Genomic DNA, 24,933 nt, shown 5'->3' on the forward strand with positions numbered 1-24,933 from the left:
CCTGGAGTCAAAATGGATTGTCTTAGGAATTGGAAAGTCATTCTGAGACAGAGACCTGAACAGATGGCCTTCTGAGGAGGGGACATAGGGGACTGGCTCCTAGGGAAGCTGTCATTTTGGATGAGGAAGGCTAAAACCTCAAGCAGAGAGAGAGAGAGAGAGAGAGAGAGAGAGAGAGAGAGAGAGAGAGAGAGAGAGAGAGAGAGAGAGAGAGAGAGATAGAGGATTGAATCAAAGGTGGAAAAGATTTGCCTCCCTAGGGCAGGGAGGGTTTAGCTGGGCGTTGGTGCCCCTGGGAAGGCTGAATGCGAATGTCTCCAGGAAGAAAGAATTTAGGACCAATAGCAGGTCCCTGGTGTTGGAGCCTGTAGTAAGCAAAGTGCAGGCCGACCTGGGTGGGGAACAAATCACTTCCTGCCTCTCAGTCCTCAAAAGCCTTGCAAGGCAAGGGAATGCACCACGGGCCGCTGGGCGGGGACACAGACGACTGGCAGATCGGACCGGCTGAACTTCCCGGGTTGGGCAGCAGCTCCTCCGGGTTGTGACGTTCTTCGTCCCGCCCTGCACCCCTCCCTCCTTACCCCGCGCCCGCCTGGTGGTCCCTCTGCTCTTTCTTCCCATCGCTCATCGCCCACACCGGCCGTCCAGCCAACTAACTTTCGGTAAGGCTGGGATACACTCTCCACTCCAACATCACCCCAACTTTGGCTACCACGGTCCCCTTCCTGGGCCTCTCTGGTGGGGAAGAAGTACCCGGAAAGCCACGTGTCCTCAGCGGCGGAGGTGCCGGGAGCCCACGTGGCCTCCCGGGCCGGCTTGGTTCGGCCCGGCCTCATCGACCGCATTTCTTGCCCTGGCAGGACCATGGCCAACCTCGAGCGTACCTTCATTGCCATCAAGCCAGATGGCGTGCAGCGCGGCCTGGTGGGCGAGATCATCAAGCGCTTCGAGCAGAAGGGGTTCCGCCTGGTGGCCATGAAGTTCCTTCGGGTAACGCACCCCCTCACCCCCTACCCCTCTGTTGTTGGGTCCCAGGTGTTTTGCCCTCCCTCCAGTGGTTTATCCACGTTGCCTTTTGGAATTGGAGTCAGGCTTCGTGGCTGATTTCGCTCCAAGAAGAGTCCTTTTCACCTTCGCCTCCCACTAGTTGGTAGTGACCCGCTGGCCCTTTCCCAGGCTGGGGAGGACAGACGCCCTTGGGAAGGTTAAGCGGAGGTAACGTGACTGTGGCTTGGCTTTCCTCCCGCTGTGCGTCCTGGTCCTGCCCAGGTCCTAGCTGCCTTGCAAAGGACCTCCACTCTTCTTGGGGCGGCAAGGAGTCAGCCTGGGGTCCACACTATACGGAATGGGTGGGTGGAATCGGTGCAATCCTTTGGTGCTTTAGCGGAAACTTAGGGATCACAGAGGTATTAAGGCTGCATCCCTCCTTGCAGTGTGATAGTAACTATTTTTCATGTATGTGGCCCCCAGCTGAAGGTGTAGTTCACATTTGGTATAGTGCCTAGTATGCGATACATCCCCAGCCCCGCGTAAACAGTAGGGTGTGGTAGCACTACGTAATCTTGACACTCGGAAAGTGGAGTTAAGAGGTTCAGTCGTTCAGGGTTACCCTTGGCTAACACCTGGAGTTTAAGGGCCTGAGACCCAGTCTAAAAAAGGAAAAAAAAAGTTGCTTTTTTTCCCCCCTCCATGGGGCAAGGTTTCTCTATATAGTCCTAGCCATTCTGGAACTAACTCTGTAGACCAGTTTGACCTCGAACTCAGAGATCCCCCATCTATGCCTCCCAAATGCTGGGATAAAGGAAGCGCCACCACTGCCCAGCTAAAAGATTACTCTTAATAAATACTGCAATTTAATAAAGGGCATCAATTTAGTTCTTGGGACTGGAGAGAAGGCTCAGAGGATAAAACACTATTCTTCTGGAGGATGGGTTTAATTTCCATCACGCACATGGCAGCTCAGAACTGAAATTTCAGTTTGAAGGGATCTGACACCATCTTCTGGCCTCAGTGGGCATGAGACATGCAAAGGATGGAAAGATACTCATCCAGGCAAAACACCCATACACATAATTAGGAAAACCTCTCAGGAGCATAGGCAGGCAGATCTCTGAGTTTGAGGACAGCCTGCTGGACTATACAGCAAGTTCCAGGCCAATCAGGACTACACAGAACCTGTCTCCAAAAACAAAACAAAGATTGCTTGGGGTTGGAGAGCTGGCCCAGCAGCTAAGAGTACTTCTTGAGGCCACGGGTTTGATTCCCAGCACTGCATGGTGGCTCACAAACATCTCTAACCAGTTCCAGGGGACCCGGTATCTTCTGGCCTTCTGGGACAGGCACACATGCAGGCAAAATACTCAACCTTAAAAGTTTATTATTATCTGAAATGTTTAGAATCACTTGACAGGGGAACCTGAGGTTATCTGTTATCTGGCACATTTAGCAAACATTTCACTTTCTAAATCTTGCCTCAAATTACTTGTCTACTGTTCTGTATCCTTAACATCACTGACAATACTAGAGAATCTGTGTAGTCCTGGCTTTCCTGGCCTGCCTCTATCTCCCAAGTACTGGGATTAATGGTGTGCACCACCATCACCTGGCTGAGTCTTTTAATTTTTTAAGACAAGATCTTTATCTCAGGCTGGCTTTGAGCTTGTGATTCCCCTGCCACAGTCTAGGATTACAGGCATGAGCTATCATGCACAGCTCATGTAAACACTTGCTCTTTTTGTCTTGTGCATGGTGTGTTGTGTGTTGGTCCGTCTTTTTGGCTCTTGCTCATTGCTGCATATTCCAGTGAGCTGGCCAATGAGCTTCCAGGACAACTACTGTCTTTATCTCTCATCTCTGGGTGGGAGGTTCTGGGAAATTCAGACTCAGGTCTATAGCCTGCACTTTTTTTTCACATGCATTCCCATAGAGTCATCCTCCTTTTAAAAACTGGTGCTGAAGACTGAACACAAGGTCTTCCATGTGCTAGGCAAGCACTCTACCATTGAGCTGCATTCCCAGCTCAAGGGTATGCTTATGGTTTTTTTCTGCCATAATGGGGTCAGTTTTATAGCATGGATCCTTTCGAATGTACTAAAAAACCAACCAAACCTGAAATTAAGAACCTGTCATGTTGGAGCGCCCACCCCCACCCATTGGGTGGGCCAGTCATATTTAAGCCTTTCCAGTTTGTTCCCTGATGGAACCCTCTATCTGCCAGGCTTCTGAGGAACACCTGAAGCAGCACTACATTGACCTGAAAGACCGTCCTTTCTTCCCAGGGCTGGTGAAGTACATGAACTCCGGGCCCGTGGTGGCCATGGTGAGTGTTTGTGAGGGACTAACGGGATTACTCTGTCCTCTGTGTGGCCCAGACTCACCTAGAGGTCTGCCTAGAGTACTGGGGGTATACATAGTCAGGAGTTAGTTAACTAGACATTGTGTGTGGGGGGTAAACAGACTTTTGAAAGACTCTGGGCTGTGTAGTTCAGTGTAAAGCTCAGGCTGCTCTTGCAAAAGGACTGGAGTTAGGTTCCTAGCACCCACACAAAGGACTGGAGTTAGGTTCCTAGCACCCACACAAGCTGGCTCACACCACCTGTGACTCACGCCTCTGGCCTCCGCAGGCACCAGTATTTGAATGTGCATGTATGTACACATATAGCTAATGGCGGTGTGTGGTAATGGCCTTTAATCCTAGCACTTGGGAGGCAGAGGCAGGTGGATCTATGAGTTGGAGGACAGTCTGGTCTACAGAGTGAGTCCCAAAACAGAGAAACCTTGTCTCGAACAAATACGTGATGTGAAAGGAGTTTAAGGCAATCTTTATAGGCTTTCAAGGAAGCACTATGTTTGCCAAGTACTTTTGACTGCAATGTTTCCTAGACCTAGATAAGTATTTTTTTTTTTAAATTTTATTTCGAGACAGGGTTTCTCTGTAGCTTTGGAGCCTGTCCTCGAACTAGCTCTTGTAGACCAGGCTGGCCTCGGATCTGGAACTCACAAAGACCCACCTGCCTCTGTCTCCCTAGTGCTGGGATTAAAGGCGTGCCCCACCCCCACCCAGATCCCTAGACAAGTATTTCTGAAGTATATAATCTGTAGTGCAAAAGTTCTCTGGCTCTGCACTCCGGGTGTAGTGTCTTCTGGGTGGTTTTGGTGTCCCCTGAGGATGATCACAGAGTGTAAGACACTGAAATTGTTTAAGAGTACTTCCAGTTCCTAGGCTAGCCCTTCTCTTCCCTGCAGTACTTACCATCTTGCTTTCCCAGGGAGGCCCTGCCCACTGATTACTGATCTTTCTCCAGACTTTGTAACTTGTTTATCCTCAAGTTGAGTAGTCTTTTCCTATACCCTACTTGTGAATTTAAAACATAGATTCTTGCTCTGTTGAGGTTATCTGACCACAATGTCATAAGTCAGTGTCCTTAATGGTTCTGTCTCAGTAACTTTTTTCTTCTATTAAGGTCTGGGAGGGGCTCAATGTGGTGAAGACAGGCCGAATGATGCTGGGAGAGACCAATCCAGCTGACTCTAAGCCAGGCACCATTCGAGGGGATTTTTGCATTCAAGTTGGCAGGTAAGTGTGTGTGTGTGTGTGTGTGTTGAGAGAGGGAGAGAGACGGAAGGGAATACACTTTTAACTCGAAGTGGAGCATACAACATCAATTTGGGCATACCCCAAGTTCATGAAAACCTGAAAATACAACATGGAAATTATCACTAAACACTTCTGTGAATGATTGCTTAAAATTTGTAATTGAGACACTCACTATACAGAGAGCTGCATGTGATAGTTTCTACATGGGAAACAGGGTTTAACCTCACCATGTGAAACCTAACCCTCTGAGTTTTCCTAAGCCATAATTTGTACCCAAACTTTGTAATAAAAGGATTGTTACTAATAAGCAATGGCTTGCAAATCACTTTAATTAAGAAAATGCATGATTTTAATCCACACTTGGGAGGCAGGCAGATCACAGAGGTCCATGCCAGTCTGGTCTGTAAGCAGAGTTCTAGGACAGCCAGGGCTACACAGAGAAACTCTCAGAAACCCAACCAACTAGCCAGCCAGCCAAAGACAATGCAGAGAGCTGAGGCTGTAGCTTAGTTGGTAGACTGCCTGCCTGGCATGAAGGAGGCCATGAGTTCAATTTCCAGCCTATGTAAATTAGATAAGCTGGCACATTTGGGAGGCAGGAAAATCAGAAAGTTCAGTCATTTTAAGCTGCATAGGAAATTTGAGACTCGCTCCCCCCAAGGGAAAAAAAACCAGGATTGGCTTTTGATTGGGAGGCTTGCCTGCTTCTGTGTTTCAGAAGGAACTTTTCTTTGGCACTCGTAGCAATCTTGGGTTATAAATACTCTTGAAGGGAAAACTTGGACGTACGGCTCTTTTTATTTGGGCACTTTTATAGCTTTTTAAAAAATTTTTGGTGATATTTAAAGATTTTTCTGAGTGTTCTGCTTACATATATGAGATGCTTTGGAACTGAGTTATGCATTGTTGCGAGCCACCATGTGAACTGAAACCTGGGTCCTCTGCAACTGCAAGAGCAAGTGTTAACTGTTTACAGTCTCCTGTCCTATCCAATGGATTTCACAGCACTCTCAGCCCTACAGTTGGTTTTGGGATACTTGGGATGTAATCATTCAGTGTCAGGTGGGCCTTTGAAAAGGTCTGCAGTGTCTGCCCTTTGCTGTTACCTATTAAATGGACTCTGGCACTGTAATACACCATAATAAATGAGCTTTCTTTTTTAGGAACATCATTCATGGCAGTGATTCAGTGCAAAGTGCAGAGAAGGAGATCAGTCTATGGTTTAAGCCTGAAGAACTGGTTGACTATAAGTCTTGTGCTCATGACTGGGTATATGAGTAGAGATGATAGTTCTCAGCTTTACTGATGGATCCCTGGGCACAACTCTTCATTCCACAGAATGGATCATCTTTTCTAAAACAATAAAGACTTTGGAACTGGATGCAGTGTCCTTTGCTCATTTGCTAGAACTGAAAGTGATTTTGTCCCATGATTATAATGGCATTAAACAAAGTAGTCTTATTTACTGTGAAGAATAAGCTAGGGATCATTAGCTAATAGAGAAATGTTTATTTCTGCAAGATGGGTGTGTGAAAATGTAGCTACAAAGAAACAAAGTCAAGCAGGTCAGATTTATGTTTCCGTTGCTTAGCAGAAAGTCTCGAGACATAGGTTAAAGAACGAGCAATTAATGTAGTTCCCAGCCTGAAGCTTTATTCCCTCTTAAAGACTGCATGTGTAGTCTGGTGTACAGAGGTCAGAAGTGGTGTCTTATTGCCTGTTGGACGGTGGGAAATTCCTTCTCACAGTACTCTTCTTTACTTTGTATCCTGACTCTCTTGAGGCAAGTAATGGCCATCTTGGGGAGCTATGCTAAAGGATCATCCTACTGTTGATTGTTAATACTCTCATGGAAAGGGAGAGAGGGAGGCTGACTACACAGCCACTCTACCACTTGCTATATAACTGCCTAATTGCAAGTGGTCTCAGGGAGAGGTTAGAGTATAATATGGTAAGCCCAATTAGTTAATTCTCGGATCTCACAGTGAGAATCATCTCTTGAAAGCTGGGCTTTGAAACACACACAAGATGAAAGGGGATTGCTTCTGAGTTTGACAACCTCAGGCCCACTCTTAAGACTCACATGTGAAGAACTGACTTGTCTCCACATGTGCACAACGGCACATCTACCCACACTCCTTGATAAACAAATGTTGAAAAAACTGATAAATAATGCTTAACTTTAACATTTTATTTTGTGTAAAAAAGGGCAAATTTAGTGAATTATTTTCATCTTGTACACAAAGTTATAATTTTAATGCTTTTCACATCCATGCTGAAAATTTGCATTTTGGTAAAAATGAAAGGAACATAAATTTCTCTGAAGGGATTTTTCACGCTATGTACATTTCATGAGAAAGCTTCAAATACTTCCTCAATGATCACAAGTTACCAGAAAATAAAAGATTAAATTTGTCCAGATATTGATCTATATATCAAACGCACACAGAAATGATGTAAAAACCTTATGTACTTTACTTTGGCCTCTGTCCTTGAAAAGTTGCCCAGGGACAGATGCATTTTTATTTTATTTTATTTTATTTTGTATAAATGACTGTGGCTTTATTTAAAATATGAAAATCAAAGGAAGATACCCAGTTTAATCACAGTATTTTTAAAATCCCTCCCCAATATTAAAGGATCATTACCAAATATATAGCACCATAATACAAATATTGATGGGCGAGGGTATTCACATCACACAAAATTAATAATAATAAAAACAAACAAACACTGAAAACCCGTGTTAGTATCCGCAGAATAAAAAGTTGATAACAGCTTTAGCTTTCCTCATACACAGCAAGGAAAAGGTTAAAAAGTTTAAACTACTAAAAGTTCCCAGGCTCCTAACAGGAAAACAAAAACCCAAGGTCAGCAGTACATTTTAAACTTTGAGAGAGAACAGGGGTACTGAGCTGTACGACAAACAGTAATTATGGCTACAATGGAAGTCTCCTCTGGTTAACATTCTTTGTTAGCAGCAGGAGTGAGGGTCTTAACAAAGAAGAGGGCTCTGGGCTGTGTTTAGACTCTAACAAGTCCTAACAACCCCTCACTCTTGGTGAACATAAACATTTAATGAATATAGGTGGGGAATTCTAAACACGCCAAGCCTGGTTTTGGTGTAGAATTGGAAGCTTGTAGAACCTGGCTACAAATAAGCATTTCACAGAACTAATTACCAGGACTGGCTGGCATGAAATCACATCTTTCCTGGCTTACAGTTCGTTCCTTGGAGAACTCCTACACCTAAGCTATGAGGAGTGCACCCCATACAACAGGCTTCTTGTGCTGGTACCATGGAAGCACAGTCCTGGATTTAATCCACTGAGCCTGAGAATAAAGACTATAACATTTGCTTTGGACCTCTTCTAGGTTTGAAGTTCCTGGGAAGATCCTTCAAAGATTTGGGAAGTGCGAGGATGTCACATTTACAGTAGGTCCCCCTCAGCAATCTTGTTTAAGATAAATATCCAGTAATTTTACAGCTGAATTCACATATATTTGACACGAGATTCAACTTGCATTGATGTGATCTGCATTTAGCCCCCAGAGTCAGTATTTAAGAAATGGTGACATGCGATTCCATACATTTTTACACTATAAAGTAACACATTTTACTTCCAGTAGCTACTACAAAACCTTACGTTATTAACCCCTCTTGCATAGAATGAGGTAAACCTGTGCGTATTACCAATGCTATTATTCCCAAAAGTAGAGCAATATTTTAGAAAATAAATTGCTGGTTTTTAACGTTCTATGCATTTAAAAGTCAAACAAAAATCTTACCTAAAATGTCTCCTGGGGTTTTCCATTAGCGTTTTTTTAAAGCATTCCATAGGCTGTAGGGCTGCAGAGGTTAATCATTTTAACTTCTCATTAGCCCTGCCTATTTTCCAGAGGAGATGGGCAGTATTACCACTCTGAAGAGGCCAGGCTCAGACCCAGAAGCACTTCTAGAACAGATGCAATGAATTCCTGAGAGTTTAGTTTATGAACCTCACTGGTAAATTCTAGAGCGCTCATTCAGTCACAACTCGGTAGAAGGGTAGAAAAATGCAGAGAGCAAACCTTTCACCAATTTACCCTTTTATCCTATTTTTTAAAGGAAGTCATATGATTTTTAAAATAGGGAATGTTTAAAATGGTCCAAATCAGTTATTGTTAAAATAAATTCTGCCTACAATTAAAGTTAAGTCAATACGTGTGTGTATATGGAATTTTAAGAAAATTAAGTTTTCTTTCAGTAAGTTTCTAACAAATCCAGGACAGTTCAAAGTGGAGCTGGAATGATCTGAAATCTAAACAACTTTTTTTTTATCTGATTCTATTGGTAATACAGAACATCTGTTTTCGGGGTGGTTACATCAATCAAGTTGCTCTCTCTCAGACGGAGGGAAATGGCAGAGGTTTGATAAGAGTATCTTTTTCATGGGATGTTCTTTATTCTCTAGCAAGGAAAACAGAATAAACTTGGGAAAATATTCATTTTCCCTGACCCCTTATATAGAGACTGAGATCCTGGTATCTGTCAACCATTCCAGTTTAACACTCTAGTGTTAGAAACTTTATCATTTTTCTTGAAGGAGAGCATATAAAAGTATCCAGAGTTCTAGTTTCATATACAACTCCAAATAAATTTTAGAAGAATGAAAAAATTTCTGTACAAACATTTAAATGGGCTGCAATAAAATATCAGCGAGCACAGTTAATGACCCCTTCCGTGATCTACGTGGTGATGAGCCCTCTGTGAGGGGTTCAGTTGCATATTTCTGCAGCAAAGGAAGCTGGAGATGTGACTGGCCTAACTCTAAAATTCAAAAATCTCCCAACAGGTACCAAGAAGGTTCATTTGTAATGACAGTTCATTCGCATTTACAGCTATATCCTTCTTAATCATTTCCTTCAATCCTGCTACCTAAACTTTAATCTTACCAAAAAAGTTAGAATTTCAGTTCTTGTTAACAATGCACATAAATCCAAACTTGGAAAATATTACAAAATTCTTTCAAAAGCTTCAAATACAACACAAAAATCGTCCATCTTTATAAATTGAAAAATTCCCTCCCCACCAAAATAGTTTCCCCCCCACCTGAAAAATCTGGAACTGAACTTTTCTGTATTTAGCAAAATGTCCCAGTACAATAGCCTGCTGTACAGCTGGATGACGACAAATCTGTCCTGTAAAACAGTCCCTTCCACTCCTAGTTTCTGAGCCACTTCATGGCTCTTGTTTGATGTAGAAGGTGGCAGAGCCATTGCTTTCTTGGTCAGATGCTCCTTGGAGGAAGCTATAATCCTCTCCATCTAGCAGCTCCTCCTTCAGCTGTGATGTGGTCACTGTATGAGACAGAAATGCACAGGATGTTACCAAGTCTTCTGGACTGCCCTGGCTGTTCATCTTCATGTTCTATCTATTTTACAGCTAAAAAGATGTCATTTCTTCAATACCTATAAAGATGAAACCATGGAAGGCTAGGTGGAACTCAAGGGTAGAATGCTTGCCTAGCACACATGAGGTGATGGACTTGACCCCAGTACTATAAAACAGACAACAAAAATAATAAAGGCCTAAAAGATACTTTTTTTTGGGTGCATGTTTCTAGGGCCTTGCATATGTGTTGGCAAGTACTCTACTATTGGGCTACACCTCTCAATTCTAATTTTAAAGTCTACTGTCATTTAATAAATGTTTAGGAGAGGAACAATGATGCACAATGGACACTACACAGTGGATGATCTCCAGTAGAATGCTCAAGTAACAGTGTTTAACTAAAATAATTGAAAATTTTTAGAATTAAATATTCACTTTTATGTCAATGCCTATAGAAACCAACATATTTCTTGTACATTTGGAGGTATAATCCTCAACATGATAGTGCCTGCCTATGTAGCCCAAAATGGCCTTGAATTTGTGATCTTCCTGCCTCTACCTCCAGAGGGCTGGGATTCTAGGTATACACTACAACATCTAGCTAACATTTCTTTTTTTTTTTTTTTTGGTTTTTCGAGACAGGGTTTCTCTTGTGGTTTTGGAGCCTGTCCTGGAACTAGCTCTTGTAGACCAGGCTGGTCTCGAACTCACAGAGATCCGCCTGTCTCTGCCTCCCGAGTGCTGGGATTAAAGGCGTGCACCACCACCGCCCGGCTAGCTAACATTTCTTTAGCCATCTCAGTTTTAATAAGTCTGAGATCACCAGCTATGTCTCCCTCCTCTTACCCGGGCCCTATGATTTTTTTCTTTACTTTCTTTTTATTGAGACAAGGGCTCATGTAGTCCAGGCTGGCTTCCTGTCTCAGCCTACTACAAGTGCTGAAATTATAGGTATAAGCCAGCACAGTAAACTTATTTTAATATACCTAATTTTCAAATCAGCTTTAGTAATATGTATGTATATATGTATGTATGTAACTGGAAAAAATACAGCGTACAGTACATATGATCTCTCTTTTTCTCTATAAATACACAAATGTTATGTGCGTAGTTTAGTACTATATTAGAACAGATAATTGAACAAAGGGAGCCTGCATGTGAAATAAAAACCTGCTTATACCAAAATCCCCTGAACATAGTCACTTAATTTCCTTCCTTCCTTCTGCCCTCACTCCTTGTGCTGGAAATTGACCCTAGGGCCTTGGGCACATTAGGCAAGTGCTCTACTCAAGAGCTTCAGCCCCACCAGGCACCCTTTTAAAGTTTGAGACAGGGTCTTTGCTACGTTGCTCAGATTGACTTAGAATTTGTGATCTTCCTGCCTAGCACTTCCTTACAAGTGCTAGTTTACAGGTGTGTGACATCATTTTGCCCAGCATTATTTTATTTTATTTTTCATGGTGCTGGGACTCAATTTAGTTTTGAAGATTTCTTTAAAAATTAATGACCTCTCTCCCAGTCCAAGTGTTTTGGCTCACACCAGTAGTCCCAGCAGTCTGGAGGCTGAAGCAAGTGGATCTTGAGTTTGAGGCCAGGATCGACTACATACTGTATAATAAAATCAACAAAGATATACAGAACCCAGTCTTATCTGTATTTTTGAGATGAGGCTTCACTATGTAGCTCTGGCTGGCCTGAAACTTGCTATGTTGATGGTAGAGACTAGCCTTGAACTCACATAGGTCCAACCCCTGAAGCTCAGATTAAAGGCATGTACCATCAGCTAGCACTTCTGATGTCTCATTTACCAAGTGTAAGGAATGTTTTGAGAGTTGACAATTCATCTTACTTTGGTTCCTATTTTGATATCAATATTGAAAACGTAATAGTCCAAAGACAAAAAAGTGAATATATTGTGTATAGTAAGAGCAAAAGAAACAACATACTGTTGAAAGGCAAAGCATGTGCAACTGTATAGTTCTTCCTTTGCTTAATAAAAATATGTTCTAATGAACATTAGCAAATATGCAATAGCTATATTTCAGATCTAACCAACATGCAGTAAGTATTACGAACATTTTAGTACTATCACAAGGATAAACACTGAAACAAAACCCACATTTCATTAAAGGTGCAGTACCCACAATAAAAGGTTGAATGTTATCTTGTTATACGATGATTAGATGGCTAAATGAATGGGAATCACCATGCTTCAAGATCAAAGATGTTTCACTCAAAAGGATGTGTTTTTATGTAAGAAAGATAAAGCTGAGGTTCTAAAGCACACCCTAAAGCTGTATGCATTTATACTCAAAACAAGTATCTGGAGTAGAATCATGCTAAAATATGGAAATGATGTACTTTAAAATCACTCAAGATAAAGGTGAAACATTCACTCAGATATGGAATGTTTTAAATGCAAACTTCCACTTTTCATGAAAACGAAAATAAAGCCCGCCTTTATTTTCATCCTTTCTTCCTAGATGATGGATGATCGAGTGGCTCAATGCCACATTCTACACCAATGCGATTTCTAAACCATGCTTTTAAAAGGAATTCATTTTAGTCACACTATTTACAAACATTTCACAAGAGAAACAAATGGAAGTGACATTTCAAAAGCGAATAATCATAAATTCTCCCAACAGCCGGCCCAACGGTGGCTCTCAGACATGAAGGCAATCGTATAGTTTCTATAGTGTTTCATGGAGCAGATTACACCACAGCCCATAGGACACAGCCCAGAGCTCAGAAGACAGGCACTAAAGGAATGAGGAAGTCAGAAGCCACAAGGTTTTTCTTGTAGTATCTTACAAGTGAAGTTCAGCTTGTGAATCAGAGCCTCTATCAAAACATGACATACTCTTCCAAAATTATTCTGTTTAAAATACTGTTTCATAAATAGCACATATGAAAAGAGAAGTTAGTTCTTAGAGGGTGATACATTAAAAGAATAGCTAACATGTTGGCATTTGTCGAGAAAGGGTCTCTCAGGAGGCTGCCCATCTTCCTTCTGGGTTTATAGGTCTTAACACCATGCCTGGCCACAGCAGACGAAATCTGAGATTTGTAATCCAAATCTGTTCTTCACGTAAAACAGAGCATGGACATTTCCCTTGACCTAAGGCTACCATAGTGATCATCAAAAAACTGACTGGTGAAAAACTGGCCACACACACTGGCAGAGCTGTGAGAGCAAAGGAGTACATCTTAAATAGAAGTAAAATAATGGCTAATAATGTCAGGCACAAACATTCTGGCAAACAGACGAGAAGGGAACAAGGTACTAAAGTTCCACGTAGACTTTCGAAACTACAAAGCCATTTAGGAAATGCTGATCAGCTAAAGCAAGTCAGTTGAAAAGCAATCCTTAACTTGTGGAAGGATACATGCTAATTAAACATGCACTCTGGCTTTGAAGCTCCAAGATCTTTAATCTAAAGTAAGCTTTGGTTTTAGCAATTACAAGGGGTAAAACCTTGAGCAGTCTTCCTTGGCTCTACAACCCTGGTCTAACCAAGTAAACACCAAAAAAGTCACTTACTTAATCACTGTGCACACAGAAACATGGAATTATGGAAATAAAGTTCAATCTAATTAAATACCATGATATACAGTTAATGTGTTTCAAGTCTGTGATGATGCTCAGCTAGGATTTACTACCAAAACCAAAAGTACTTGAACTCAACACACATTTTCTAAGAATGAGTCACTATGGAATGTTATGGAAAATGTCTCACTTTTTGGTCTGATTAATTAGATGAGTTCTTCAGGATCTCTCTCTCCCCCAAGTTAAGTCACATGGATGTCTACAATGTAATATGTTAGCCATTTTAAGAATGAAATATCAGAAGTTGCCTCATAATTCCTAAAATGACAGCTTTCACAAGACGTAAGGACACCAAAATCTCCTTTTCCTGATGACTCATCTTAGTGAAATGCCTACCAGTGAAAATGGATATTTTAGTTAAAAAAAAAGAGGAAAAGAAGAAAAAGAAAAGCTTTGATGAGTCAGCACTGCCACGCCAGACCATGCTCTGTCTCCCACCGCCCTGCCCAGCACTTGACCCTCTAGTACCTGTGGTGCTGCCGTCACTAGTTACCTGTTTTGAGGCTGGGCCTGAACTCTCGGCTAGAGCTGGGAGGTGGGAAGGCCTCCAGGGCTGTCTGTGCTGGCAGGGTTCGATATGGAGGAGGAGTCAACTCTTCGTCCCCAGAGAAACTCCTCCGCACCCCGCCTGTCATGGGCAGGCTCGACAAACTGACAGGCTTCTTCCCAACTGGCATCTTCCTCTCTAAACATCAAGTCAGACTGAAGTAAGCTTTGACTTAGGTGTGTGATAAGAAAAAGTGCATCGTATTACTAGGGAGGCTGGGTTGTACAGTCAGCTGATTGTGGAAGGCTTAACTTATGCATATATGCGTGTGTGTGCACATGTGTCCATGCACAGCAAGTGCACATGCTGGGGGTAGGTTGGTTCCAATCTCTCCGGTTTGATAATCCTGGTCTTGACGCTCAAGCTTAAAATGACTAAAGAAGGCAAAACAAACTACAGAGTAGTTAGTGAAAACAACTGCTGGGTGAATTTCACTCAAGAAAACAAAATACTGGGTGAAAAGCCAATAGAAGGGGAGGGTCTTTATTTACTTTCTTGTAGTAGTGCTGGAGACGAGCAGGCTCTCATGCATGCTGGGCAAATGCTACAGTGATCTACACACTGATCCCAAGAGAAAGTCTCTGAGCATAACTTTTTTTAAAGGTGTTTGCCACCAATGCCCGGCCTGAGCGTAACTTTTAAGGCAGCATTTCCCTGGTGACAGAGCCCAATTAAGGCCCTTTGGGGGAGAAATCAAACAAAAATAGCTTTCTAAGTATCGATTGGATGGCACAATTACATTGCTATATAGTGTGATCCCCTAAGTTTTTGTCAGCAGTGCCTTCAGACAGCATTTGTAATTCTGACCCAGAAAAGCACTTCTAAAATTCAAAGCTTATTACATATTGCTTACAAGTTTTTAATCTCACATATTTGGACAGGATCTCAGACAGCCCAGGATGGTTTTGAACTTACTATATAGACAAGGCAGAACCTCAACTTCCTGCCTCCATCTTCCAAGTGCTGGAATCACAAGTGTGCACCACTGCGCTCAGCTTTCTTTTCTTTTTTTCTTTTTTTGGTTTTTCGAGACAGGGTTTCTCTGTGGTTTTGGAGCCTGTCCTGGAACTAGCTCTTGTAGACCAGGCTGGTCTCGAACTCACAGAGATCCACCTGCCTCTGCCTCCCAAGTGCTGGGATTAAAGGTGTGCGCCACCACCGCCCGGCATGCGCTCAGCTTTCTTAATTAATTAGTTTCAAGGCGAGGTCTCACATGGACTGTGCTGTCCTTAAACTAATTAGGTAGCCCACAAGAAACTTGAGGTTCTGACCTTCCTGTTCTTGCCTCCTATGTGCTAGGGCTAAAGGCATATACCATTTTTAGTTACAGGTTCATAAGTAAACATAAACAGTCTAGACTTACAAAATGCTTCTACCAAACTAAAATATGTTTTAAACTTTGCAAACACTGAATCACTAGGCATGGTGCAATAAGGGTGAAAACGGAAAGATACTATATTTTTACAAATGTATATTTTATCTGTTTTCCTCCTATGTTTATAATGACCCAGTAGCCAGCTACTTTAGATAATCAGAATTAAATGCATAATTTTAAGTCAGCAGCATTCCCATAAAAGATGAATCTGAAAGTGAAGTGAGTTCACACTCAGCTCTCCAACGCCAGAACACTGTCATGTGCAGTGACTATCTGATTTTTTTCTAACACATTCCGAGTAAAACACCAGGCCAAACCACCAAGTCCTACACACAGTACCTCCTGAAAACAGGGAGATTTAAACTGCTCCAGATTACTATGGCTTGAGAAAAAGTTCTTTGAGTCTGAATAGCTTATAAGACTCTCCTGGTAAAACTGCACTCTTATTTTTCCAAAGGGCTAGTTAACAACTGTCCCTATGCAACACACTTATAGCACAAACCTGGCTGACTGCTCACCATGCCAGACAATGAAGACAATCAACTATCCTAGTGGACAATAAAGACTACCACAACCACTTTAGTACAGAAGACAACCGAGCTTCAAGAAACAACAGAATCAGAACACAACAATCCACCAGTGAACTAAAGACAGACCCCAGGTTCTGAAGCTCATCTGCTATGGGTAAGTCTGCCTGCAGTGAATAACCTTGATTTTCATTTTTATTTACATGTGTGTGTCAGTATGCACATACATGTAGGTGCTATCACAGGCAAGAGGCTGTTGCCTCTTGCTAAAGTTCCAGACAGTAACAAACCAACCAATATGGGTGGTCAATTCTAACTTGGGTTGGGTCCTCCTCCAGAGCAGCAAGTGCTCTCTCCAGCTCCCAGACAAATTAAGATTCCCCCCCCCCCCCCCCAAGACACAGTTTCTCTGTGTAGCCTTGGTTCTCCAGGAACTTGCTCTATAGATTAGGCTGTTCTCAAATTTATCTGCTTGCCTCTGCTGGGATTAAAGTGCTGGGATTAAAGACGTGTGCCATCACTGCTCAGCAACAACTTGGTCCTCCTAGTTTTGTCTTCTAGCACTGACATAAGCATGTGCCACGTTGCTTTTTATGTAGGTTCAGGGAACCAAATTATGGCCTTCATGATTGTGTTGTAAGTATGTTACAAGTGAACTAGTCATGCAGCACCACTCTGCATCCCAATCCGCCTTTGGGACAGGGTATCATTCTGTAATTTATGTTGACTTAGAACTCACTATGCAGTCCATGCTGGCCTTGAATTTGCAGCAATCCTCCTATCTCCCCCGCCCCCAATGAAATTATGAGCCTAAGATACCACATCTAGCCTTGGGAAAAATATTTCTAATAAAAGTTTGCGTAATAGGGGAAAAATAACAATTCTGCCAGCAATGGTGGTTAGTGTCTTTAATTGAAGCACGCACTCTGGAGGCAGAGACAGGTGGTTCTCTGAATTCCTGGCTATGCTGGTTTACAGAGTAAGTTCTAGGACAGTCAGGGATATACAGAGAAACTCTGGCTCAAACTATCCCCTCAAAAAAATTCCTACGGAATAGGAAATAAATAGTACTTTTATAAAACGATTGCTTACTATATTTCTTCAATTCCAACATTCAAAAAGCATTTTTCTAAGATTTTGGCAATAAAACCATACTCACTTGATGATACACTTATTATCTTTACTTGGTCCACTTACTGCAACATTTGTATTTTGCTTCAGAAAACACTCCAGAGTTTGCAGAGTGTTACATAGTTACATCCCACAATATTTATTTATATTTTTCTGAAATGGGAAAAAATTCTCAATTCCAAAACAAAACATCTGATTCCAAGGGTTTCTAGTAAGGAATTATCACTTATTTTACTTTCTATATCTAATAATTGTAAGGTACTAGTCATGATATCATAGTATTAAGAACAAAATGTCAGAGCTAAGGGGTATGTTCCATCTATAGCTAAAGTTACTCTCTAGTTCAGAAACCTGGGAATGTTAAATAGCACCAAAATTTGGGTAACTAATATTCCTACTTTGTCAATTCACTCATTTCAAAGATTTAAACATTTAAGCCAGAAACAAACCTTGCAAGGATCAAAAAGAGGCAAGAAAACTGCACATAATGCTCATTAGTTAGTAAAAAGGATTGTTTCCTTAAAAAAAAAAAGGATTTTATATTTACGTGCACCTGAGTGTGTATATATGTGTGTGTGTATACATATACATACACGCATATATGTATATATATATATATACACTCCATGTGTGACCTCTGATTCAGAAAAGAACCCGGATCCCTTGGAATTCGAGTTATAAGCATTGTAACTTATATGTTAGGTCCTGGGAAACGAACCTGGTCATCTGCAAGGGCAGCAAGTGGTGCTAATGACTGAGCCACCTCTCTAGCTCCCTTTCTGTTTTTGAAGTCAGTCTTATTCTGCCCAGGCTGGCCTGAAATTTGTGGCAATCCTTTCTGCCTCAGCTTCCTGAGGGCTGGGATTACAAGTATGAGTCACCATACCCAGCAAGTTTTAAAAAAGGCTTTCCATAAGCCATTGAGAACACACACACACACACACACACACACGTATATGTAGAATTACACCCATATACACCACCTATTTATGTGTATGTGTATTCTTCCCGCCTCCTTAAGACAGGCTCTCATGAAGCCTGGTAGGCCTTGAACTTGCTATGGAACTGAGAATGACCATGAACTCCTGCCTCTGCTTGTGTGTGAGTGTTGAGATTATCGTCACTCGTCTCCATGCCAGGCTAAAATCAGTTAACTTCAGCATCTTAAAATCTTCTGAAATCTTTCTCAAATTCTTGTCCAACAAAATGATAAGACAGTTTAAACGAGTCTGTTAAATTCACTTTACAGAAAACTAAAATTCTGGGTCTGAGGGAGGTTCTGCCCACAGAGGAAAGGGCAAATGAAAAGCCTGATTTACAATGATGTCATGCAAGTCATCACTAGTCTAGGGTAGACAATGATTTTGTGTTTTTGCTTTTTTTCTTCGAGACAGAATTAACCTGTAGCTTTGAAGCCTGTCCTGAAACTCAGTTTGTAGACCAGGCTGGCCTTGAACTCTCCTGAGTGCTGGAATTAAAGATGTGTGCTACCAATGCCTGACATAGTGTTTTATGATGGGGGGAAACTTCATTTTCCTTTTTTTTTAAAAAAATATTTATTCATTATGTATGCAATGTTCTGTCTCTGTGTATGCCTACAGGCCAGAAGAGGGCACCAGACCTCATTACAGATGGTTGTGAGTCACCATGTGGTTGCTGGGAATTGAACTGAGGACCTCTGGAAGAGGAGGCAATGCTCTTAACTGCTGAGCCATCTTTCCAGCCCCTTCATTTTCTTTTTTGAGACAGGGTTTCTCTGCAAAGGGTTGGAACTTGCTCTCCTCCCGCGTGCTGGGATTAAAGGAGTGCGTCACCACCACCCAACTTGGAAACTTGCTTTTCAAAGCACCAGCATAGTAATTAGGTTTGTCACTTAAAAAAAGTTATAAATAACTGTTAATCAGGAAGAACAGAGAATATCTGGTTAATCTGTAGGCACATTTTACTATAAAAAGTATCTTAAACATTTTTTTTTTAAATTTTAGAATAAGATAATCTATAACAAGCTTCATGAACAGAACAACTCAGGCCTTTCTATGGTAGTTGAAAAACATTTTATGTTATTGTGACTGATAATGACAACCACAATTTATTGTAAGAAAAATACATTACAGGAAGCATTTAAAAACTGATTTTGTTAGCTAGATAACTTAGATGATTTCCTTCTTATTTTGATGTGTGTCTGTGACATGTGATATACCCATGTATGAGGGAGTCTGTTCTTCCTGGGGAGGCTTATCACTTTGCACCTTAGTGCTTTTTTTTTTCCAGACAGGGTTTATTTGTTTAGATTTGGTTGTCCTGGAACCTGCTCTATAGTCCAGGCTAGCCTCAAACTCAAAAGAGATCGGCCTGGTTCTGCCTGAGTGCTAGGAAAAGAGGTGTGTGCCACCACCTCAGGTTCCCACCGAGCTGTCTCCCCAGCCCTTCAATGCTGATTTCTCAGGATTATCATTCGAGACAGAGCGTATACTGTAGGAATGATGGCTATTATAAGCATCAAGCAGTATTTTTTTTTCTTCATTAAAAAACGTTTAAAAAGCGATTAACCTTGAGTAGGTCTATAATCATTTCAAGAATCATTCTCAGGCTCTGTTCTTTCTTTATCTGTGTGCTTTAAACACACAGATAAAGAGTATCATTTCTCCTGTCAATTAAAAGTGTTTCTTAGTATCAAAAAGGTTTGCCTTTTATGTTATACTGCACCTTTAAGCATAATACATAATGAACAAGCATCAGTTCTCACAGGGATGTAATTTTCTGTGCAAAAATACTGAGACCTCAATTGTTTAACAATTAGAAAACATATACAAACACATCGCGACCCACTTTTCTTATGTCCTTTGTATTGCTGGGACTTAGCCTTTTTCTTCTGTTTTGAAGAAGCTGACTGGCTTTCTCTTGATGCTGAAAAATTAAAGGGAAGAATTGGTAATGGAGAAAGGCTTACAATTTTAGACACAAATTGGATGAATTGTCTTTATGAAGTACACACTGCTTTTAGAGGATACATTTGTCTAACAAAATCATTCCCCGCACTACTCAACAACATTTACAAATGATACATTTTTAATCTGTAATGTTCAACTTGACAATAGTGTAGTTTTAACTTGGTGATTTGGGGTTTTCTCTATTTACTATATAACTAATACCAGCCTCATATTGCCAAGACATTCACGGTCTAATTCTGTGATATTGTGGAGTAACTTACCTGTCAACTCATCAGACATTGATATATTCTTGTCCTTTGAACTACAAGATGATTTACATGAGAGAGCTCTCTGGAGAATTAGCTGGTTTTTGTAAAAAGACATGTTTTCTGTATTAGCAACTTACACTGTGATGCTGGAGGCTGTAGTTGATATCCAGTTAATTGACACCACCCTACAGGATAGAGGTCAGGGGACTCACAGTCTACCCACTGATCATACTCTTCTTCCCATCCATCAAAATGTATCCTCAAGAGACGATGAATAATTCGAGTAACTGTAGCTACACATATTAAACGTGGCTCCATGAGATCTACAGCTTCTAATTTCATTCCTACACGAAATCCGTGATTTGGAACATCCTGACATAGAGAAACAAAGTATGAACACTACTGCTCAGGAAAGTGCAGTCGGCTACCACCCAGGACAGCAAATGATACATCTAAAATCATTTCCTAAAGTTTACAGCAATTCTTTAGTTATGCCACCATATTGCAACAGGGACACATTTAAGAACTAGTCAGAAAAAGTACTCATTTTCATTTCCCTCTGGTTAAAGATCAAATAATTCAGGGCTGACAAAATGGCTCAGTGTGCAAAGTGCAAGTCTGGTAACCGGACTTGAACCCAGAACCCATGTAAAGGTTTGCTCTTTGACATCTACATGTAAGTCTTGGTACAAATAATCCCCCTACGCTAATTAAAAAAAAGTTTATAAACATGCCTTTTTCCCAAAAGAAAATACTTATATAATGTTTATATATAATGTTTTGTTAATTTCATTAAGAAATTCTTTTTCTTTCTTTTCTTTTTCTTTTTCATTGACACAGGGTTTCTCTGTGTAGGTTTGGAGCCTGTCCTGGAACTCTCTCTGTAGACCAAGCTGGCCTCAAACTCACAGAGAGCCCCCTGCTTCTTCCTCCCGAGTTCTGGGATTAAAGATGTGTGCCACCACTGCCTGGCTTTCATTAAGAAATTCTAATATAAGGCAAAGAACTTTGGCTCACGAATTCCTTCCATTCTTATGTCATAATCATGCCACAATTGAAATTTACCTTATTAAATAGTTTTACTGGTGCTGCAATGGAGCCGGTTTCCCTGAGGTAGTCAAACCATTTAAAAGGAAGCTTTGTGTAACCTAAAAAATACAACTGGTTTAGGTTAACAGTTCATTTAAAATTAGCATCCGCTTAAAATGTAGATAATAACTTAGTACATGAAATCTCAGAATTTAGGTGATATGATAATTTCTTTTTATTCTGTTTTAAAAATTCTATTTTTGAGATTGCAGTCCCAAATAGCTCAGGCTAGCCTCAAACATGTTATGTAGTAGAAGGTTAACCTTATACTCCTTGCTTCTCCATTTCCAAATATGGGATTGAGCGTTTGTACACTTCACTTAGTGATACAAAGAACTACCTCATGCTGTAAGATTACTGAGCATACTGGCTCCATAGTATGAGTTGTCCTCCTTTGCAGACACATGTGTATACTTCCTTACCCTCATGCAGAAATGATTCTTTTTTCTTTACTACAAGGACAGACTTTGGTGGCATTGGAGATCTAGTCCAGGGCCTCAGCATACTGGACAAGGTGCTCCTACCACCAAGAGCTACAACCCTTCCCTGCAATACTAGGCTTTATAACAGTCTAACATTTCACACTCTGAATTATTTCTTTTTTGTGAAGGAAATTAAACTGTCTGAGATAATGTCAGCAAGTTTTTGCCTTAACACCATGTAGAGAAAAAAGCCAAAGGTCCTGAAGCTAGAAAGTCACTGGTTAAATGAGAGCTACTACTCTCTTCTAAGATAAGATAGCTTGGTGTGGTCATTCACACCTTTAATTCCAGCATTCTGGAGGCAGAGGCAGGAGAATGTCTGTGGTTTATATAGTGAGTTCCAGACCAGCTAAGAATACAGGGACCATGTCCCAACAACACAAAAATAGAAGCCATGTAACAATCTAAAGAGAGCACCTTCATTTCTGTGAAGGCTGAGTATTCATTTAAAAAGTGCTCATGTGGGAGCTGGAGAGATGGCTGAGCAGGTCAGACCAGGGCTGCTCTCCCAGAAGACTAGGCTCAGTTCCCAGCACCTGCTGGTCCTATCTGTAACTACAGTTCCAGGGGATCTGTTGCTCTCTTTTTTCCTCCTCAGGTACCTGGCACACAGCACCCAAGTGGTGCACAGACATACATACAGGCAAAACACCTATACATATAGAATAATAAAAAATATTCTAAAAAAGCCTATAGTACTGTAACAGATTAAGATCGCTATGTTAGAGGGTTTGTAAATATCGATACACATTGTAACATGAGCAGGTTCAGAAGAAACTAACACTGAAATTTATTAAAATGAGCTAAAATACAAAGTTTGTGCTTTATTTTAATTAACGTATTAACCTTGAGCAGGGTCTTGTGTAGTCCTGGCTAGTCTGGACTCATTATATAAATTCACTATATACATAAACTATATAAACGTGGAGCAGGCAGGTCTCCAACTCGTGGGTGATCCTCCTGACTTTGCTCCCAAGTGCTGGGATTTCAGACATGTACCACCACACATAACTTCAGAGTATCCCAAAGCTCTTGTTTGTTTTAAGTCTATCTATACACACCCACATATATTGTGTATAAGTACAAACACACACACACACAAAAAATTAGGCCTGTGTTAAATGTAAGCAGGTACCACACAGAAACAAAGCAAGACAAAAAATGAGTGTTTATACCGGGATGAAGTACCTCTGGGTGGAGTCAGTTCTATCATATTAATTTCACAGAAACCCACAGGGAAAATAGAAGGAGAGGTTGCATGGTAACAGAACCAGTCAGACCCATCTGCTGCTTCTGAGCCATCGATCCCAATCATCAGGAACCCATCAGCCAGCACCTTTGAAATCAAGAGAATCCCAAGTACTTAAACATGAAAACTACTATTACAAAAAAACAAGGTATTTTAAATATTCTGAAAGGAAGAAAAATCTATTACTAAAAACCACTTTCTTACTGGATATTAAATAGATATAAATAATAAGAAACTGATTGTTAATGTGTATCAGATACAAAAACCATACAGAAGGTATTTCAGAAAAGCAAGTTTACCACAGAGATGATTTCAGATGCTTGAAAAACCAATGTCTTTGACTAATAACGAATTGGAATACTCTTTTCATAATTAGACCATCTAGTGTCCAGTGTGTGAAATGTTGATTACCAAGTCTAATGAGCAGAGTTCAATCCCCAGGACCCACATGGTGGGAGAAGAGATTCTACTTCCTCAAGTTGCCTCTGATCTCTACAAATCTCTCCCCGCATATCTCTCTCTCTCTCTCTCTCTCTCTCTCACACACACACACACACACACACACACACACACACACACACACACACACACACACACACGATAAAGCTAGGCAATAGTGGCAAATGCCTTTAATTCTAGCACTCCGGAGGCAGATCTCTGTGACTTCCAGGCTAGCCTGGTCTTCAGAGTGAGCACCAGGATAGCTAACGCTACAGAGGGGCCCTATCTTGAAAAACAACATCATCTTCCCACCCCCAAGCCAAACAAAACCCAACCCAAACCAACAATAATACTGTCCACAAACACCATCTAGTGTTTAGTGTCATGTTTTCAGTCCTAACATGATAAAGCTTTCCTTCTCTTCTGACTTTGTATAGAGAATACCCTTGCTAAACCTCTACCTTCTTCAAACTGCCTTCTTTTACCATGCTCTTCTACAACACTAAGGCTGCTTGGGCCCAACAAAGGGTCCTCTTAACTCCACTTTATGCCTCAGACTGCTATTAATAAATAGCACACCTGCCTCCTGACACCAGAACTTGAACGTGAGATGCTCCCACTCCAACTTCTCAAGCCTGGACTAATTATAGAGTTGTAGCACCTCATCTAGCTCCTCCCAAATTGAAAAAAAGGATTTCACTCATTCATTCATCCTACAGTGTTCTGCTTGCATGTATTCCTGCATGCCAGAAGAGGGCATTAGAAATGGTTGTGATCCACCATGTGGTTGTTGGGAATTGAACTCAGGACCTCTGCAAGAGCAGCCAGTGCATTTTTTAAAAAACACACCGAACTTCTTTATCTTGCTCAATTATCACAAGAACATCTTGCCCAAACACATCATGTTTTAGTAACTTTCTTCCCAGACATACATAGGCTCCCTTCTGTTTTTAAACCAGGTTCTTCTGATTAAACTTCTCCAATTTAGAATATATTCTCTTACCTTTCTAATGGTTGCAACACATATTGTCGAAAGATTCAATGGGTCTATAGCCTCCAATTTCATTCCTTCTTTGAACCATTCTCCACTCTGGTCTACTTCTTTTACCTGGAGAAGGCATATACATTATGCATGTCTTTTAGAATTGTTTATTCAGTGTGTGTGTATGTGTGCAGGTGCTATTGAGCATGTGTGGGTCAGAGGAGAACTTTTTGGGAGTCAGTTCTTCCTTCCCACCCTGTTGAGGTCTCCTGCACTGTGTACTGCAGGCTATATGAGCTGTAAGCTTCCAGACAATTCTCCTATCTGCAC

The 24,933-nt window shown here is 41.2% G+C and overlaps 2 protein-coding genes across 13 annotated transcripts in view; one reads left to right on the forward strand and one right to left on the reverse strand.

The window, feature by feature from the left end:
• The first annotated feature begins 491 nt into the window (after nt 1-491).
• LOC142860189 (nucleoside diphosphate kinase B) lies at nt 492-5,978 on the forward strand. The gene is made up of 5 exons (XM_075991086.1): nt 492-662; nt 861-990; nt 3,218-3,319; nt 4,464-4,576; nt 5,761-5,978. The coding sequence occupies exons 2-5, from the start codon at nt 865-867 to the stop codon at nt 5,876-5,878; spliced, it is 459 nt and encodes a 152-aa protein (XP_075847201.1). The 5' UTR covers nt 492-662; nt 861-864; the 3' UTR covers nt 5,879-5,978.
• Nucleotides 5,979-7,116: 1,138 nt separating this feature from the next.
• Nucleotides 7,117-24,933, reverse strand: part of Mbtd1 (mbt domain containing 1) — a 63,810-nt gene continuing 45,993 nt past the window's right edge. For 9 of the 12 annotated variants that reach the window (XM_075991094.1, XM_075991092.1, XM_075991091.1 and 6 more), the window contains 6 exons: nt 24,625-24,729; nt 23,120-23,267; nt 21,426-21,508; nt 20,498-20,732; nt 19,991-20,068; nt 9,945-14,266 (listed from right to left, as the gene is read on the reverse strand). In XM_075991094.1, the coding sequence (XP_075847209.1) occupies nt 14,067-14,266; nt 19,991-20,068; nt 20,498-20,732; nt 21,426-21,508; nt 23,120-23,267; nt 24,625-24,729 (849 nt within the window). In that variant the 3' untranslated portion in view covers nt 9,945-14,066. The other 3 variants (XM_075991100.1, XM_075991099.1, XM_075991098.1) reach the window with 1 other exon arrangement.

Source organism: Microtus pennsylvanicus, chromosome 11 (assembly GCF_037038515.1).
Source record: "Microtus pennsylvanicus isolate mMicPen1 chromosome 11, mMicPen1.hap1, whole genome shotgun sequence".
NCBI lineage: Eukaryota > Metazoa > Chordata > Mammalia > Rodentia > Cricetidae > Microtus > Microtus pennsylvanicus.